We start from the raw sequence: 20,390 nt of genomic DNA, 5'->3' as shown, positions 1-20,390 counted from the left end.
ACCGTCACTCAGCGTCATGCTATCTAACAGTCTCTGACATTAACACTCCTACCGTCATCAGCGTCATGCTATCTAACAGTCTGACATTAACACTCCTACCGTCATCAGCGTCATGCTATCTAACAGTCCTACCGTCATCAGCGTCATGCTATCTAACAGTCTATGACATTAACACTCCTACCGTCATCAGCGTCATGCTATCTAACAGTCTGACATTAACACTCCTACCGTCATCAGCGTCATGCTATCTAACAGTCCTACCGTCATCAGCGTCATGCTATCTAACAGTCTATGACATTAACACTCCTACCGTCATCAGCGTCATGCTATCTAACAGTCTGACATTAACACTCCTACCGTCATCAGCGTCATGCTATCTAACACTCCTACCGTCATCAGCGTCATGCTATCTAACAGTCTATGACATTAACACTCCTACCGTCATCAGCGTCATGCTATCTAACACTCCTACCGTCATCAGCGTCATGCTATCCATTCTATGACATTAACACTCCTACCGTCATCAGCGTCATGCTATCTAACACTCCTACCGTCATCAGCGTCATGCTATCTAACAGTCTATGACATTAACACTCCTACCGTCATCAGCGTCATGCTATCTAACACTCCTACCGTCATCAGCGTCATGCTATCCATTCTATGACATTAACACTCCTACCGTCATCAGCGTCATGCTATCTAACACTCCTACCGTCATCAGCGTCATGCTATCTAACAGTCTATGACATTAACACTCCTACCGTCATCAGCGTCATGCTATCCAACACTCCTACCGTCATCAGCGTCATGCTATCTAACACTCCTACCGTCATCAGCGTCATGCTATCCAACACTCCTACCGTCATCAGCGTCATGCTATCTAACACTCCTACCGTCATCAGCGTCATGCTATCTAACAGTCTGTGACATTAACACTCCTACCGTCATCAGCGTCATGCTATCCAACAGTCTATGACATTAACACTCCTACCGTCATCAGCGTCATGCTATCTAACACTCCTACCGTCATCAGCGTCATGCTATCTAACAGTCTGTGACATTAACACTCCTACCGTCATCAGCGTCATGCTATCCAACAGTCTATGACATTAACACTCCTACCGTCATCAGCGTCATGCTATCTAACACTCCTACCGTCATCAGCGTCATGCTATCCATTCTGTGACATTAACACTCCTACCGTCATCAGCGTCATGCTATCTAACAGTCTGTGACATTAACACTCCTACCGTCATCAGCGTCATGCTATCTAACACTCCTACCGTCATCAGCGTCATGCTATCCATTCTATGACATTAACACTCCTACCGTCATCAGCGTCATGCTATCCATTCTGTGACATTAACACTCCTACCGTCATCAGCGTCATGCTGTCTAACAGTCTATGACATCTAACACTCCTACCGTCATCAGCGTCATGCTGTCTAACAGTCTGTGACATTAACACTCCTACCGTCATCAGCGTCATGCTATCTAACACTCCTACCGTCATCAGCGTCATGCTATCCATTCTGTGACATTAACACTCCTACCGTCATCAGCGTCATGCTATCTAACAGTCCTACCGTCATCAGCGTCATGCTGTCCATTCTGTGACATTAACACTCCTTCTGCATGGTAGAGGAAGTTATAATTTTATGAAGTTGTTTAATTTATTACATTTTTCCTCTTTTTTTAACCGAGACGGTTTTGATAGAATCTTCTAGATTTTGTCTCATCCTAAGTTCTGTTATATTTACTGGATTCTATGTGCAGTATGTGATATGTACATAGTATTTATTTTGTATAATACATTTAACAATTGTTAAATACCTGTAGTTAACATTAGATTCAGGTAGAATGAAACGTGAACTAGGTTGCAGTGCAGTGTTTTTGTTCCTGGAGTCTTGTGGTTGGTTGATTTAGGCTGTGTGCCCACCATACCCATGAGACTGATGACTGATCATTTCCTCTCAACCCATTGGCTATCTGGCGCTGGCTGTGGAAGATATGACGTCAACCATAACACTACAATGTTGTAACATGTTTCTGTATTTCTTACAGTTTTGTCCAATAGAAAGGTTGGCACTTATTGATTAGCATGTTGTCTTTAGGATGATGGTCTAAACATCCTGTACAGATCCCATATACCAGGTTTGGTATACAGTGTTCACCATTAAATGTATTACACCAGGTTTGGTATACAGTGTTCACCATTAAATGTATTACACCAGGTTTGGTATACAGTGTTCACCATTAAATGTATTACACCAGGTTTGGTATACATTGTGTTCACCATTAAATGTATTACACCAGGTTTGGTATACATTGTGTTCACCATTAAATGTATTACACCAGGTTTGGTATACATTATGTTCACCATTAAATGTATTGTTTGCCTGAACATGATGTTTCTACAGTATAAACAGTATCCACATAACCAGATAGTGCATTTTGTGGAATGCAAGATATTTTAGATGCCGCATGAGGCGTGTGGAGTCAGACTGCAGTAAAGTTTCACAGTTAAGGTAACATTAGGCAGAAATACAACGAAAGGTTTGGAGCTTAGAGTTGCAGAAAAAAAGGACCATTCTAACACCCCTCTTTCTCTTGCCTCTCTGCTTTCCTCTCCAGGAAGTAAAAAGGTAATGTCTTTCTCAGACCCTCTGCGTCCAGGAGGTGTAGTTTAAAAGCCTTGTGAAGGAGATTATGTTAAGCTGCAGGGGTGTTCATTTTAAAAGGACTTTCTTTATCTGATTCTGGCCGACAGACTGGATGGTCACAGCTCCAAACCAAACCCATCAGTCCTTCTCAAATCAGTGTTTAGCCTAAAGTTTTTAGAGGTGTGAAATGAGATGTTTCTCTTACCCAAATAACATACTCCTTGTCCTGGGAACACTTTACTAAAGAGAAGGCCCAGAAGTCATATTTTTTTAATGGGACTCCCAATCACGGCCGGTTGAGATACAGCCTGGATTCGAACCAGGGTCTGTAGTGACACCTCTAGCACTGAGATGCAGAGTAACGCATTACCTCAAGGCCAGGCATATTCTTTTCAATTTCTCTTAGTGTTTGTGTTCCCTAATTAGCACTAGGAAATTAGCAAAGACTTAAGTGTTAATTGCATTGTCTACATTTCTAATCGTATGTAAAGAGGAGAAACTGAAAATCTCTTTTGGATTAGCTATTCATTATTATTTTGTTTAGTGTTGTGTGTTGCCTCACACGTCCCTACTTTCTTACATCTATTAGATGATTAAATGACTGAATGATGTGTGTACCATAACAGCAACATAGACATTTTAATTCATTATGGTAGAAATGGACAACAGACTCCTCCAAGACACCATATTTCTATTCCCATTGTGCAAGTGAAGGAAAACCCTGTACAGTAGCAATACTCTGTAGACACTAGATTAGTCTGAAAGTGTTAACTATTGACTATATTAGACTAGATTCAATCCGTAGTGCTGAATTTGAGTGTTACAGCACGATTGAAATGTAAAGGTTCTCTCAGATTGAACTGAAATATGCAGCGTTTACCGTGAATGGGGAACATTGCTTTTGGAGTTATATCGTGAGGATCTTCAGCGGTAAGGCTAGAAAAAGGGCCCTCAGTCAAAAGGTAGCTAGGTGGTTCATTGGGTGTTTAAACACAGCTGCCAAAGGGATCCTCCTCATTCAAGTCTTTATGATATCATCAGAATCAACAATAGATCGCTGCAGTACTGTACGCAACCTACCTGTCTACTTCCAAGTACATAGTTATATAGCCTGGTCCCAGATCTGTTTGTGTCCTCGTACCAACTTTGGCAAGACAGCACAAACAGAATAACACAAACAGATCTGGAACCAGGTTAACATAGTTAGGCATGTGTCTGAAGACAACAACCCATCAGAACTGTTTCTCCATGCTGGTGTGGTGAAGACAACGGCATTATGGGTAAGGGTTTTCCTCCAAAACAATCCAAAGTGAACAAACAGAGGTCAGGGCACAAACAGTCTTTTGGATAGTGAGATACATCATTCTCACATGGTGATAAGTAAATATAAAAACTAGTCCCTGTCTTCAAATGCACTTGACTGGCCTTGAAGTCTTTCCATGACATGACTGTTAGCAGGTGCGGTAGTGAAAACAGTTCCAACAAACGTAGGTGTTCCCCTCAGGACGTGACGGATAACTGTGCAGGATCCAGAGGCCTCGATATGGAAACCTAGATGGCTCCACTCCTCCTCTTTGAGTAGTGGGTGGTTGGAGTGAGATCCAAAGAACTGTGGGACAAGACAAAGGAATGATGTGATGAGGTTGTCTTGAAGACTACATACGTCTCCTGGAAAATATCTCAGGTTGATGAAGTACAGTAAACACTACATCAATATTGTATTACATATGTATTACACATTATATAGATATTTTGACATAAACAATTAATAACCAAACAAAACAGGTAGGAGAACAACTCACAGCTGATCCTGATGAGGGGTCAATGAAGTCAGCCCAGAAGCCAGCTGTCCACAGAGCAAAGCAGATTTCCTTAGCACCACTAACAAACTGGGGAATAACAGAAAACATCCAGTATGTCAGTAGTCAAACTAACTGAAATAACAGAAAACATCCAGTATGTCAGTAGTCAAACTAACTGAAATAACAGAAAACATCCAGTATGTCAGTAGTCAAACTAACTGAAATAACAGAAAACATCCAGTATGTCAGTAGTCAAACTAACTGACAGTTAACGGACAAGACAGTTCACCAATAAAGGGGAGGTACAGAGTAAGACCTTCAATAAGTACACAGGCCTACAACTCCAAAAAGTGATGGCAGAATCATTTACTGAAATTAGTATCACTGAATCCATATCAATGGGAAACAACCAGTGGACATGGAGTTCCAACTCACTTTGTGAAGTAGCTGTTCTCTGTCGATCACTTCTTTGTCGATCACCTCACATCTGGTGTGTTTCACCGTGACAACAGTGATGGCGCTGGCTGGGGCCGAGGGGAAATAGGATTCAAACTCTAACAGAGGAAATAAAGAGACATTTGTTACACATTCAACTGCTAGCTAGCCAATAGGCCTACAGAAAGGTCAGCCATCACCCACCTGGACAACATTAGTGACATTAGCAATGAAGTTACTTCCCCCTAGTGGACATGGCTGTATGCAATATAAACTATCTGACGTGTGGGGATTGCGGTTGATAAAACATGACATGAATAGGTAATGTTATGATAAGTATGACTACACCATGCTAATAAAAAAGGCTACCTTTCTTCAGCAGCTCAGGACAGGTCTGTATAGAACAGTTCACATTGGGCTGATCAAAGTAGTGCTCTGCCTTGCGGACGCTCCTCGATAACATGTGACCACTTTTGACCTACAAAGAAAAAACCTCTAAGTATTCAACATATAACTCTACCAGTATGAAACATAATAGAAATGCTTTTAGAAAATTATATAAACATATTTTTGAAATGTTTAAGAATAATATCCATGTTTATTTACAATTGAATAAGGACACATTTTGTTTAGTTAAAGAGTTATTGTGAGTGACGTATTTACCTGAAACTCGCTGACAAACTGGGCCATTACAAACTCATGTCTCTCGTTGCTAGTAGCAGCAGTCAGAACGTCAGGAACCGTCCGGTGGACTGGGCCTTTAATCCTCTGGTCTGCCGTGCCTTCCAGGTGAAAGTCAAAGCCTGAGTTACCTGGCAACTGGAACCGCTGGTCCTGGGGGCCAAACGGTCCCATGTTTTCATCAGGCCATACTGTCCTAGGGCCTGGTAGGGAGAAAGAGGAGTATATTACAATAATGGTACATCTGACAAATTTGACATTGTATTTTCTGCCTAACAGTAGCTATATTTATGTAAAGTTTGAGATCATTTTCTCATAATAAAATGTTTAATGCATACAGTGCATTCGGAAGTATTCAGACCCCATAACTTTTCCCACATCTTGTTACGTCACAGCCTTATTCTAAAATGGATTAAATAGTTTCCCCCCCCATCAATCTACACATAATGACAAAGCAAAAAACCTTATGTTTTTTTGCAAATTTATTAAAAATAAAAAACGGAAATATCACATTTACATAAGTATTCAGACCCTTTACTCAGTACTTTGTCGAAGCACCTTTGGCAGCGATTACAGCCTCGAGTCTTCTTGGGTATAACTCTACAAGCATGGCACACCTGTATTTGGAGAGTTTCTCCCATTTTCTCAGCAGATCCTCTCAAGCTCTGTCAGATTGGATGGGGAGCGTCGCTGCACAGCTATTTTCAGTTCTCTCCAGAGATGTTCGATCAGGTTCAAGTCCGGGCTCTGGATAAGGCCACTCAAGAGCATTCAGGGACGAGAAGGTTTTCATCAAGGATCTCTCTGTACTTTGCTCCGTTCATCTTTCGAAAGTCTCCCAGTTCTTGCCACTGAAAAACATCCCTACAGGCCAAAGAGTTCAATCTTGGTTTCATCAGAACAGAGAATCTTTTTTCTCATGGTCTGAGAGTCCTTTAGGGGCCTTTTGACAAACTCCAAACGCACTGTCATGTGTCTTTTACTCAGGAGTGGCTTCCGTCTGGCCTCTCTACCATACAGGCCTGATTGGTGGAGTGCTGCAGAGATGGTTGTCCTTCCGGAAGGTTCTCCCATCTCCACAAAGGAACTCTGGAGCTCTGTCAGACTGACCATCGGGTTCTTGGTCACCTCCCTAACCAAGGCCCTTCTCCCCCGATTGCTCAGTTTGGCCGGGCAGCCAGCTCTAGGAAGAGTCTAGGTGGTTCCAAACTCCTCCCATTTAAGAATGATGGAGGCCACAGTGTTCTTGGGGACCTTTAATGCTGCAGACATTTTTTGGTACCGTTCCCCAGATCTGTCCCTCGACACAATCCTGTCTGGAAGCTCTACCTACGGACAAGTCCTTCGACCTCATGGCTTGGTTTTTGCTCTGAAATGCACTGTCAACTGTGGGACCTTATATAGACAGGTGTGTGCCTTTCCAAATCATGTCCAACTAATGGAATTTACCACAGGTGGATTCACTCCAATCAAGTTGTAGAAACATCTCAAGGATGATCAATGGAAACAGGATGCACCTGAGCTCAATTTCAAGTCTCATAGCAAAGGGTCTGAATACTTATGTAAATATGGTATTTCTGTTAAAAGAAATTATGAATTTGCACCAAAAAAATGTAACCTGTTTTTGCTTTGTCATGATGGGGTATTGTGTGTAGAATGTTGAGGGATTTATTTAATATAATACATTTTAGAATAAGGCTGTAACGTAACAAAATGTGGAAAATGGGAAGGGGTCTGAATACTTTCCGAATGCACCGTAATTACAATTCATAACTCAAAAACGCAAAGGCCAAAATACAGTCACAGTTCGTGGAAAATAACAAATGAACCAGTGTTAGCAGTGTTGTGGTTGATATAGCAGCAGTCTACCTGAGTCTGAGTCCCCCCGTGACACGACAAAATAAGGCTCATCAGAACCAGCAGCTGAGAAGGTTCGTATCCAGCCCACCCTGAGTGCAGATAAGACCTGACGCCCTGACGACTGGGTTATCACCAGCCGGGCTCGCCCACACAGCACCTACACAGTTATTAATCAAATCAATCAGAAGCGTCAAGCACCCTAGCTACAGTATTATACCACAATACTATTACATGACCGAATGTAAATGTTTAGTACTTACACTAGTCATCCTGGTGGCCCTCTGTCACTAGTTTTACACCTGAAGATGTGGAAACAAGATGAATACTACATGTGTGACATTACATAATAGGACAGCTAATAAACCATGCAGCACAGACAGACAGAATACAGCAGACAGTGGGAAATATAATTGAATTGATCAAACGTGAACTTGATATTGCAAGTTAGGTTGTACGGTTATATACTATGAGTGTTGCCTTAACAATATGACGCAATCGCTGCTTACTGCTATGCTTTTGACTCTCTAGCAAGCTAAAAGGGACAACAACAAGATGATACATAAGTATTCGATACAGCTAACTAGTGTTGTTGTTGACAACTGGCAGTGACAGACAGCCTAGCTATGCTCATTAGCTTGGTAGCTAAAAGAGCTGACACAAGTCCAGTCTTGTTTGTTTTGATCGGCTGCACTCTCACTTCTCGTTCTCGACAGACGTAAGTTTGAGATAACAATTTCTTATTTTTCAAAGTCACATTTCAATGTAAACATACACCATTACAATAAGACGATATGCGTTAAGTTCCTGAAATATTCGTGTGAATGTGTGCTGTTATGTAAAGGAACATAATGTTCTTACCTAATCAGACGACTCTGTACTCTGCAGCACGTCCGCACGTATGCGAGTTCACATGACTTGAGAACAGTATACGACGAGGGACAAACCGAGCTTTTTGATTGCATGTGTTATCAGAGGTTGTCCGTCAGATGGCAGCATATCTACACGAATCAGGAAAATTCATTAAAAAAATGTATAATGGAAAAAGCCCACCTAGGTCGACTGCTGTTCTATAAAATAACCTTGATGAAATTGTGATAGCTATAATCACAAAAAAAAGTAGTCTACTGATTACTAGACCTCTGCACAGTAAGTAATATACTACTTGACAACAAAGGCATATCTATTAGGGTTTTGGAAATAATTATAATCAGTGACTCTATTCACCATCCATCCGTCTCCTACTGAACTATAGGCTTGACCTCCTATAGAGATGTATTATTGCAGCCTCCCTCGTTATAATCTCAGAGCTCATACAATCAGGAGGTCTTTTCCTTTGCTGCCAATGATACAACCATACAGCCTACTCTATTGTGTACTGACCTTCTACCACTAGTAGACAGAGAGAAGCTGGATGTGAAGAGTCAATGTATTTTCCCCTGAGCAGACTCTTTCATCTAAACTGACTCAAAGTACACTGAGTGTATACTGTACATTTATATAATGTGTATGTGATCCCCATGTGGGAATTGAACCCACAACCTTGCCATTGCTAGCACCACACTCTTACCAACCGAGCCCTGAGTTCCGAATCTGATGACCACGACAGAGCTGAGAGCTAGCTAACGTCAGTTGGGACAAGGGCGGACATTTGACAAGGGTATAAACAAGGCCTTTCAGAGAGCCTGTCACTGTCAGGTCCCCTGTGGCCGGGAGGGTTGACACACTGAGTGACACTTTCACAGAGCTGAGAGGAAGTGGAGTGGGGAGTTATGGGACTTTTGCTCCAGGGCTTTAGTGCTGGAAGAGGTCTCTCTATTTCTCTTCTACCTGTCTTTCTCTCTCTCCCTGTCCCTCTTCCTGTCCCTTTCTCTCTTTCTCTGCATGTGTTCATGTGACTGGTGTGTGCTTATCAATGTGTGTGTGAGTTCTCTCTCTCTCTCTATCTCTCTCTCTCTCTCTCTCTCTCTCTCTCTCTCTCTCTCTCTCTCTCTCTCTCTCTCAATATGTGCAGATGCAGTGGAATGGTTATGCAGGGAGGCATCTGGAGGACTCAGCCTGCCTGTCAGTGTTTCCCTGGGATACATAAAGACTAGTACAGCATCACTCCAAACACTACATTATATTGGCATGGCATGCACTCTGGAGTCTGGAGGGGGTCCCACAGGAACAAGGCTGCTCTCTCACCAACAAACAAGCAGAACACCTACTGAAGAACATATATTCCCGTTTTCAGGGGGAGGGGCTAAAATACAATTTTCATGTAACAAAAATGATGCAATATAGGCAATTGTGCATATTCATTGTGACACCATGAAAATTACAACAAAGTGCTTTCACAGTGGCCTCAGTAATGAGGTGGCCTTGAGAATCCTACGCAGACAAAGTTATGAGTCAGGCCGAAGGTTTATTGCTGTGCTGTCAAGCTGTCTGATAGGCCGTGCCAAGAATCAGCTATTTTCTTTCTATTGCCCATTTCATCCTCCTTGTGTGTTGTCATTAAACATTCCATCTTACACTGGGGCATTGTATTCTGTTCATTCTATCTGCTTCAGGCAAATAACTAAAGTGATTTAGTTCCAGGGCTGAGAAATAGAATTAGAACGGGCATAGCCACTCCATAGACATTTGACAGTACTCTCATGGGTACACTCAATATGGCCATAATGGTTGAAACGCTGCGGAACATTATAGACCTCTAGAACGTGCTGTGTTCTAAACTCCATCTGTCTTTGGAAACACGCAGAAACGTGGAGGATGATCAACCTCTTTCACAACACCACAGAGAAGGAGCAACTTGAGTGCTTTTACCCACCCCTTTACACAGCCTGTTCTCTCTCTCTCTCTCTCTCTCTCTCTCTGTGTCTCTCTCTCTCTCTCTCTCTCTCTCTCTCTCTCTCTCTCTCTCTCTCTCTCTCTCTCTCTCTCTCTCTCTCTCTCTCTCTCTCCTCTCTCTCTCTCTCTCTTTCTCTGTCGTGTGGTGTCGTGTTGCAGCTAGCTACAGCTGACTGACTCAAACCATGTGTAATGTCTTGCCATCTGTCCCCTAACTCGCCCACTACCATCTCTGAATCCTGAGCTTTGCTTTCTCAGCTGGATGTGCCTGCTTCAGATGGAATGTTTAGAACTCAGGGTTTTAGGCTGTAGGGTTTAGGTGTGACTGTAGTGTTTAGGTGTGGCTGTACTGTTTAGGTGTGGTTGTAGTGTTTAGGTGTGACTGTAGTGTTTAGATGTGGTTGTAGTGTTTAGGTGTGGTTGTAGTGTTTAGGTGTGACTGTAGTGTTTAGATGTGGTTGTAGTGTTTAGATGTGGTTGTAGTGTTTAGGTGTGGTTGTAGTGTTTAGATGTGGTTGTAGTGTTTAGGTGTGGTTGTAGTGTTTAGGTGTGACTGTAGTGTTTAGGTGTGGTTGTAGTGTTTAGGTGTGGTTGTAGTGTTTAGGTGTGGCTGTAGTGTTTAGATGTGGTTGTAGTGTTTAGGTGTGGTTGTAGTGTTTAGGTGTGGTTGTAGTGTTTAGGTGTGCCTGTAGTGTTTAGATGTGGTTGTAGTGTTTAGGTGTGGTTGTAGTGTTTAGATGTGGTTGTAGTGTTTAGGTGTGGCTGTAGTGTTTAGATGTGGCTGTAGTGTTTAGGTGTGACTGTAGTGTTTAGGTGTGGCTGTAGTGTTTAGGTGTGGCTGTAGTGTTTAGATGTGGCTGTAGTGTTTAGGTGTGACTGTAGTGTTTAGGTGTGGCTGTAGTGTTTAGGTGTGGCTGTAGTGTTTAGGTGTGGTTGTAGTGTTTAGGTGTGGTTGTAGTGTTTAGGTGTGGCTGTAGTGTTTAGGTGTGGCTGTAGTGTTTAGGTGTGGCTGTAGGGTTTAGGTGTGGTTGTAGTGTTTAGGTGTGGCTGTAGTGTTTAGGTGTGGCTGTAGTGTTTTTGTCTGAGTGAGTTGGCTTCAGTAATCCATGTTAGAATGAAGCAACAAAGCCGGTTTTATTTGACCTAGATAGTTTGTGTGTATGCATTGATATGTTGGCTACGTGTGCCTTTATATTTTTTTATGCAGTTCTGTCCTTGAGCTGTTGTTGTCTGTTGATGTTCTGTATTATGTCATTCTGTATTATGTTTCATGTTTTGTGTGGACCCCAGGAAGAGTAGCTGCTGCTTTTGCAACAGCTAATGGGGATCATAATAAAATACCTAATACCAATACCAGTCAGAGACGTTTGCAGTGTTGAGTTATCATCAGCCTACAACCTGCTCCCAGATCTGTTTGTGCTGTATTGCCAACTCCTATGGTCTTTGTCACGCCAAACAGTCAGGATGCTGACTTCAAAGTTGACTTAACAAACTGAGCAAAATCGACATGAATGGAAGTCTTATGAAGCCCACAAAATACAAAGCCTATTATCTATGGAGATACCGGTAAGCTAATAAGCTAAGCTTTTGTCTTCAACCTCAGTTCATACAATGAATCCATTCTCACAGAGACCACCAACAGGGACATTAGGCTGTAGTACATGCATCACAATGGAGGTTATCTGAGTTCTGTTCTGCCCACTACCTAATATCAAGAAGAGATAATAAACCATCTGTATCTCATGTCCTTAGTAGGCCTGTGAATAAACCATCTGTATCTCATGTCCTTAGTAGGCCTGTGAATAAACCATCTGTATCTCATATCCTTAGTAGGCCTGTGAATAAACCATCTGTATCTCATGTCCTTAGTAGGCCTGTTAATAAACCATCTGTATCTCATGTCCTTAGTAGGCCTGTGAATAAACCATCTGTATCTCATGTCCTTAGTAGGCCTGTTAATAAACCATCTGTATCTCATGTCCTTAGTAGGCCTGTGAATAAACCATCTGTATCTCATGTCCTTAGTAGGCCTGTGAATAAACCATCTGTATCTCATGTCCTTAGTAGGCCTGTTAATAAACCATCTGTATCTCATGTCCTTAGTAGGCCTGTGAATAAACCATCTTTATTCCATATCCTTAGTAGGCCTGTGAATAAACCATCTTTATTCCATATCCTTAGTAGGCCTGTGAATAAACCATCTGTATCTCATATCCTTAGTAGGCCTGTGAATAAACCATCTGTATCTCATGTCCTTAGTAGGCCTGTGAATAAACCATCTGTATCTCATATCCTTAGTAGGCCTGTGAATAAACCATCTGTATCTCATGTCCTTAGTAGGCCTGTTAATAAACCATCTGTATCTCATGTCCTTAGTAGGCCTGTGAATAAACCATCTGTATCTCATGTCCTTAGTAGGCCTGTTAATAAACCATCTGTATCTCATGTCCTTAGTAGGCCTGTGAATAAACCATCTGTATCTCATGTCCTTAGTAGGCCTGTGAATAAAACATCTGTATCTCATGTCCTTAGTAGGCCTGTGAATAAACCATCTGTATCTCATGTCCTTAGCAGGCCTGTGAATAAACCATCTTTATCTCATGTCCTTAGTAGGCCTGTGAATAAACCATCTGTATCTCATGTCCTTAGTAGGCCTGTGAATAAACCATCTGTATCTCATGTCCTTAGTAGGCCTGTGAATAAACCATCTGTATCTCATGTCCTTAGTAGGCCTGTAAATAAACCATCTGTATCTCATGTCCTTAGTAGGCCTGTTAATAAACCATCTGTATCTCATGTCCTTAGTAGACCTGTGAATAAACCATCTGTATCTCATGTCCTTAGTAGGCCTGTGAATAAACAATCTGTATCTCATGTCCTTAGTAGGCCTGTGAATAAACCATCTTTATTCCATATCCTTAGTAGGCCTGTGAATAAACCATCTATATTCCATATCCTTAGTAGGCCTGTGAATAAACCATCTTTATTCCATATTCTTAGTAGGCCTGTTAATAAACCAAATATGTGAATATAAACTCTTAATAGTAAGGTACAGTATCTACTGTCTTTGTAGTTTGGGATTTATTTTCAACAAAACACTGCTGTCAGTATATATAAATGTAGTGAGCCAGCCAGCTAGGGGCCAGGGTGCACACTGTCAGCTCAGCAGTTTCCCCAGCAACCCCTAGTCCTCTTAGATCCTGATTGGCCCTTGGCCCTGAGATACAGGAAGCAGCCTTCTACAGAACATCTCCCAACTCTTTGTTCAACTTCTTTGATTTCTAAAGCTCTTCGGTGCATAGTCACCTGGAGGAGAGCGGTTTCCATCCGATGCGGGCCAACTTGTCATCCTGTCAAAACAGTAAGAGCTCCTGTATCTAAATCACCTAGAATATGCTCCTGAAATGTGTTTGAGAGAATAACATCCTGGATGTGCTTACTGATGGATACTGGCTTCTTCATGCAGGTAACTCTCAATCCAGGAGATTGGGATCTCCTAGTAAACAATCAGCTACACACACACGCACGCACGCACGCACGCACGCACGCACGCACGCACGCACGCACGCACACACACACACACACACACACACACACACACACACACACACCACACACACACACACACACACACACACACACCTGCCATCGACACCAAGGGAGCCTGGCCAAGTGGATGAGTCATGGGGTTAAATATTTGTGTTGACGAGCCTTAGGTTGTCACAGCTGAGGTTTCTGGGTAGATAGAGGGTCAGCTAGAGAGATTGTCACAGCTGAGGTTTCTGGGTAGATAGAGGGTCAGCTAGAGAGATTGTGACAGCTGAGGTTTCTGGGTAGATAGAGGGTCAGCTAGAGAGATTGTCACAGCTGAGGTTTCTGGGTAGATAGAGGGTTAGCTAGAGAGGACAACACATATCTGATTCTAGAGAGGCCATGCAAAGGACAAGCACAGCGGATAGAAAATAAATACAACATCAATTAATAATACTAGTTGGGCGATATACCGTTTATAACGTATACCGGGGTACTTTGAAATATCGATGTTATGATTTTCAGTACCGGGGGTGCGTGCTATGCCACTGCTTATTTCTATCTATAAGTTAAGTGGTTACCGCTCAACCCTAAATCACTGTGATATTAAAATAAACTACATGCTTCTCTGAGTGCAGAATTCCCATAAACTAGGTTCAACTGTTAATATACCTCCTTTTCCTTTATTTTTATGAAGAAAATAAAAATATATTATTAACTAAATTAGTTTCACTCCTATCGCCCTATCTGCTAACAATGCAGAATGCAACATGATAGCTGTAAGAGGAGTGAACCTCTAATGTAATGTATGTTCCTCAGGGCTGAATGGCGGAGGAGAGTATCATTATGACTGCAGCATGCACTGAGGGTGTGCTAGGGCTTCCCTGGCGTCAGGATTCACATAGCCTCTCTAACATGTTCCCTCATGTCACATTAAACACTATACAGGCTTATGGGCTTTGGCATATCTGCTACAGGAGAGAGAGGGTGGCAATGCCATATACATGTACAAGAGGTGAAAAGGTGGTCTCATAACTGTAACATGTTGTGATTGGGGTGAGATGGTCTCATAACTGTATCATCTTGTGATTGGGGTGAGGTGGTCTCATAACTGTAATATGTTGTGGTTGGGGTGAGGTGGTCTCATAACTGTAATATGTTGTGGTTGGGGTGAGGTGGTCTCATAACTGTAATATGTGATTGGGGTGAGGTGGTCTCATAACTGTAATGTTGTGATTAGGGTGAGGTGGTTTCATAACTGTAACATGTTGTGGTTGGGGTGAGGTGGTCTCATAACTGTAATATGTGGTTGGGGCGAGGTGGTCTCATAACTGTAATGTGTGATTGGGGCGAGGTGGTCTCATAACTGTAATATGTTGTGGTTGGGGCGAGGTGGTCTCATAACTGTAATGTGATTGAGGTGAGGTGGTCTCATAACTGTAATATGTTGTGATTGGGGTGAGGTGGTCTCATAACTGTAATATGTTGTGATTGGGGTGAGGTGGTCTCATAACTGTTATATGTTGTGGTTGGGGTGGGGTGGTCTCATAACTGTAATATGTTGTGGTTGGGGCGAGGTGGTCTCATAACTGTAATGTTGTGGTTGAGGCGAGGTGGTCTCATAACTGTAATATGTTGTGGTTGGGGTGAGGTGGTCTCATAACTGTAATATGTTGTGATTGGGGTGAGGTGGTCTCATAACTGTAATGTGTGATTGGGGTGAGGTGGTCTCATAACTGTAATATGTTGTGGTTGAGGCGAGGTGGTCTCATAACTGTAATATGTTGTGGTTGGGGTGAGGTGGTCTCATAACTGTAATGTTGTGATTGGGGTGAGGTGGTCTCATAACTGTAATATGTTGCGGTTGGGGTGAGGTGGTCTCATAACTGTAATATGTTGTGATTGGGGTGAGGTGGCCTCATAACTGTAATATGTTGTGGTTGGGGTGAGGTGGTCTCATAACTGTAATATGTTGTGGTTGAGGCAAGGTGGTCTCATAACTGTAATATGTTGTGGTTGGGGTGAGGTGGTCTCATAACTGTAATATGTTGTGGTTGAGGCAAGGTGGTCTCATAACTGTAATATGTTGTGGTTGGGGTGAGGTGGTCTCATAACTGTAATGTTGTGGTTGGGGCGAGGTGGTCTCATAACTGTAATATGTTGTGTTTGGGGCGAGGTGGTCTCATAACTGTAACATGTTGTGGTTGGGGTGAGGTGGTCTCATAACTGTAATATGTTGTGGTTGGGGTGAGGTGGTCTCATAACTGTAACATGTTGTGGTTGGGGCGAGGTGGTCTCATAACTGTAATATGTTGTGTTTGGGGCGAGGTGGTCTCATAACTGTAACATGTTGTGGTTGGGGTGAGGTGGTCTCATAACTGTAATATGTTGTGGTTGGGGTGAGGTGGTCTCATAACTGTAACATGTTGTGGTTGGGGCAAGGTGGTCTCATAACTGTAATATGTTGTGTTTGGGGTGAGGTGGTCTCATAACTGTAACATGTTGTGGTTGGGGTGAGGTGGTCTCATAACTGTAATATGTTGTGTTTGGGGTGAGGTGGTCTCATAACTGTAACATGTTGTGGTTGGGGTGAGGTGGTCTCATAACTGTAACGTTGTGGTTGGGGCGAGGTGGTCTCATAACTGTAATATGTTGTGGTTGGGGTGAGGTGGTCTCATAACTGTTATATGTTGTGGTTGGGGTGAGGTGGTCTCATAACTGTTATATGTTGTGGTTGGGGTGAGGTGGTCTCATAACTGTAACATGTTGTGGTTGGGGCGAGGTGGTCTCATAACTGTAACATGTTGTGGTTGGGGCGAGGTGGTCTCATAACTGTAATATGTTGTGGTTGGGGCGAGGTGGCCTCATAACTGTAACATGTTGTGGTTGGGGCGAGGTGGTCTCATAACTGTAATATGTTGTGGTTGGGGCGAGGTGGTCTCATAACTGTAATATGTTGTGGTTGGGGTGAGGTGGCCTCATAACTGTAACATGTTGTGGTTGGGGCGAGGTGGCCTCATAACTGTAACATGTTGTGGTTGGGGCGAGGTGGTCTCATAACTGTAATATGTTGTGGTTGGGGCGAGGTGGTCTCATAACTGTAATATGTTGTGGTTGGGGCAAGGTGGTCTCATAACTGTAATATGTTGTGGTTGGGGCGAGGTGGCCTCATAACTGTAACATGTTGTGGTTGGGGCGAGGTGGCCTCATAACTGTAACATGTTGTGGTTGGGGCGAGGTGGTCTCATAACTGTAACATGTTGTGGTTGGGGCGAGGTGGTCTCATAACTGTAATATGTTGTGGTTGGGGCGAGGTGGCCTCATAACTGTAACATGTTGTGGTTGGGGCGAGGTGGTCTCATAACTGTAATATGTTGTGGTTGGGGCGAGGTGGTCTCATAACTGTAATATGTTGTGGTTGGGGCGAGGTGGCCTCATAACTGTAACATGTTGTGGTTGGGGCGAGGTGGCCTCATAACTGTAACATGTTGTGGTTGGGGCGAGGTGGTCTCATAACTGTAATATGTTGTGGTTGGGGCGAGGTGGTCTCATAACTGTAATATGTTGTGGTTGGGGCGAGGTGGTCTCATAACTGTAATATGTTGTGGTTGGGGCGAGGTGGCCTCATAACTGTAACATGTTGTGGTTGGGGCGAGGTGGTCTCATAACTGTAACATGTTGTGGTTGGGGCGAGGTGGTCTCATAACTGTAACATGTTGTGGTTGGGGCGAGGTGGTCTCATAACTGTAACATGTTGTGGTTGGGGCGAGGTGGTCTCATAACTGTAACATGTTGTGGTTGGGGCGAGGGAGTGAGAGGGAGGGGGTGTGAGGACACTTTTCAAACCCAGTGCCCAAGGGTCTTTGGTCTTCACACCAAACTTAAAAAAATATCTGTCAGTATTATTCCAACATGAACAGCTGAAACAGGTCAAGCGGTGTGGCCTGTATGGATTGCACACAATAGACAATAGAACAAATATAAATGTGAGGTTAATACAATTATTACTAATATGATTCATTTATCAAAGCATGCTTTGATAGTGTGTAGATGACATAGTGTAACTAATAGCTTTATGATGCTGGACAGTGGATCAGGACAGAAACTGCTACTGTACATGAGAGGCTATACTGATCCACTGATCTCAACAGGTATTGATGTGTGCTGCATTCTGTCTCTCTGGTTGTAGCATCATGCTCTGGTGATCAGCATCCTGCTTGAAAGCTTCTTACACGGACCACAGGGGGCTGTGGAACAATGGTAAGAGGTCTGATACAGCCATGGTAACATCACACAGCACTCCACATCCCAACACCAAGCCATGGTAACATCACATCCCAACACCAAGCCATGGTAACATCACACAGCACGCCACATCCCAACACCAAGCCATGGTAACATCACACAGCACTCCACATCCCAACACCAAGCCATGGTAACATCACACAGCACGCCACATCCCAACACCAAGCCATGGTAACATCACATCCCAACACCAAGCCATGGTAACATCACATCCTAACACCAAGCCATGGTAACATCACATCCCAACACCAAGCCATGGTAACATCACACAGCACGCCACATCCCAACACCAAGCCATGGTAACATCACACAGCACGCCACATCCCAACACCAAGCCATGGTAACATCACACAGCACGCCACATCCCAACACCAAGCCATGGTAACATCACACAGCACGCCACATCCCAACACCAAGCCATGGTAACATCACACAGCACTCCACATCCCAACACCAAGCCATGGTAACATCACATCCCAACACCAAGCCATGGTGACATCACATCCCAACACCAAGCCATTGTAACATCACATCCCAACACCAAGCCATGATATCATCACATCCCAACACCAAGCCATGGTGACATCACACAGCACGCCACATCCCAACACCAAGCCATGGTAACATCACATCCCAACACCAAGCCATGGTGACATCACAACCCAACACCAAGCCATGGTAACATCACATCCCAACACCAAGCCATGGTGACATCACACAGCACGCCACATCCCAACACCAAGCCATGGTAACATCACATCCCAACACCAAGCCTTGGTAACATCACATCCCAACACCAAGCCATGGTAACATCACACAGCACGCCACATCCCAACACCAAGCCATGGTAACATCACACAGCACGCCACATCCCAACACCAAGCCATGGTAACATCACATCCCAACACCAAGCCATGGTAACATCACACAGCACGCCACATCCCAACACCAAGCCATGGTAACATCACATCCCAACACCAAGCCATGGTAACATCACATCCCAACACCAAGCCATGGTAACGTCACACAGCACGCCACATCCCAACACCAAGCCATGATAACATCACATCCCAACACCAAGCCATGGTAACATCACATCCCAACACCAAGCCATGGTAACATCACATCCCAACACCAAGCCATGGTAACATCACATGAGGTTTCCAGATAACTGTAATAATCATCATTAGGATGAATGAAGAAACCCCTCAGGCCTGTAACAACATAGCTGGATGGTTTACAGTAAACTAACAGGAGACCTATAGGAGGAGCTGGATGGTTTACAGTAAACTAACAGGAGAAGCTGGGTGGTTTACAGTAAACTAACAGGATACCTATAGGAGAAGCTGGATGGTTTACAGTAAACTAACAGGAGACCTATAGGAGGAGCTGGATGGTTTACAGTAAACTAACAGGAGAAGCTGGGTGGTTTACAGTAAACTAACAGGATACCTATAGGAGAAGCTGGATGGTTTACAGTAAACTAACAGGAGACCTATAGGAGAAGCTGGATGGTTTACAGTAAACTAACAGGAGAAGCTGGGTGGTTTACAGTAAACTAACAGGATACCTATAGGAGAAGCTGGATGGTTTACAGTAAACTAACAGGAGACCTATAGGAGAAGCTGGATGGTTTACAGTAAATTAACAGGAGACCTATAGGAGAAGCTGGATGGTTTACAGTAAACTAACAGGAGACCTATAGGAGAAGCTGGATGGTTTACAGTAAACTAACAGGAGACCTATAGGAGAAGCTGGATGGTTTACAGTAAACTAACAGGAGACCTATAGGAGAAGTTAGATGGTTTACAGTAAACTAACAGGATACCTATAGGAGAAGCTGGATGGTTTACAGTAAATTAACAGGAGACCTATAGGAGAAGCGTTAGCGGAGCTCCAACTTAGCTGCTGTCTCCTATTAGTAGACTCCCTGTCATTCTGAATATGTGCCCCATCAGCCTAGTGCTCCTCATCAGACATACACTGACTATATCCTGCTGGCTGCCACTGCTCAGTACTCAGCGCTCATCAGCCTCATATTAACATAATGTTAGTGTCAGCTCACGTCAACGCTCTCTCACTGAACTGTTACTGTACTGTCATCAACTCTGATTGGGATGACAACGTTTGGCCACAGGGCAGACAGATCAGAGAGTTTAGTTCATTAACGAGCTATGGGACTCTATGCACCAGGCTCTGAAGGATGGAGGGAGGCTGGGAGGGAGGGAGGGAGGGATTGAGAGAGGCTGGTAGGGAGGGAGGGAAGGAGGGAGGCTGGGAG

At 43.5% G+C, this 20,390-nt stretch overlaps 1 protein-coding gene and 1 long non-coding RNA gene across 2 annotated transcripts; one reads left to right on the top strand and one right to left on the bottom strand.

Annotated features, from left to right (window-relative positions):
• The first annotated feature begins 67 nt into the window (after window positions 1–67).
• LOC115188781 (uncharacterized) lies at window positions 68–2,364 on the top strand. Its single transcript, XR_003876600.1, has 2 exons — window positions 68–2,154; window positions 2,195–2,364. It is a non-coding gene; the product is annotated as an uncharacterized LOC115188781 (long non-coding RNA).
• A 908-nt stretch (window positions 2,365–3,272) lies between these two features.
• On the bottom strand, window positions 3,273–8,369 carry LOC115188780 (methylmalonic aciduria and homocystinuria type D homolog, mitochondrial). The gene is made up of 8 exons (XM_029747631.1): window positions 8,300–8,369; window positions 7,702–7,740; window positions 7,451–7,598; window positions 5,564–5,784; window positions 5,270–5,378; window positions 4,901–5,019; window positions 4,466–4,552; window positions 3,273–4,272 (listed from the first exon to the last, which is right to left on the bottom strand). The coding sequence occupies exons 2-8, from the start codon at window positions 7,708–7,710 to the stop codon at window positions 4,057–4,059; spliced, it is 909 nt and encodes a 302-aa protein (XP_029603491.1). The 5' UTR covers window positions 7,711–7,740; window positions 8,300–8,369; the 3' UTR covers window positions 3,273–4,056.
• Between the last annotated feature and the right edge of the window lie 12,021 nt (window positions 8,370–20,390).

This window comes from Salmo trutta, unplaced genomic scaffold (genome assembly GCF_901001165.1).
Source record: "Salmo trutta unplaced genomic scaffold, fSalTru1.1, whole genome shotgun sequence".
NCBI lineage: Eukaryota > Metazoa > Chordata > Actinopteri > Salmoniformes > Salmonidae > Salmo > Salmo trutta.
This window is presented reverse-complemented; position numbering and strand designations above follow the sequence as displayed.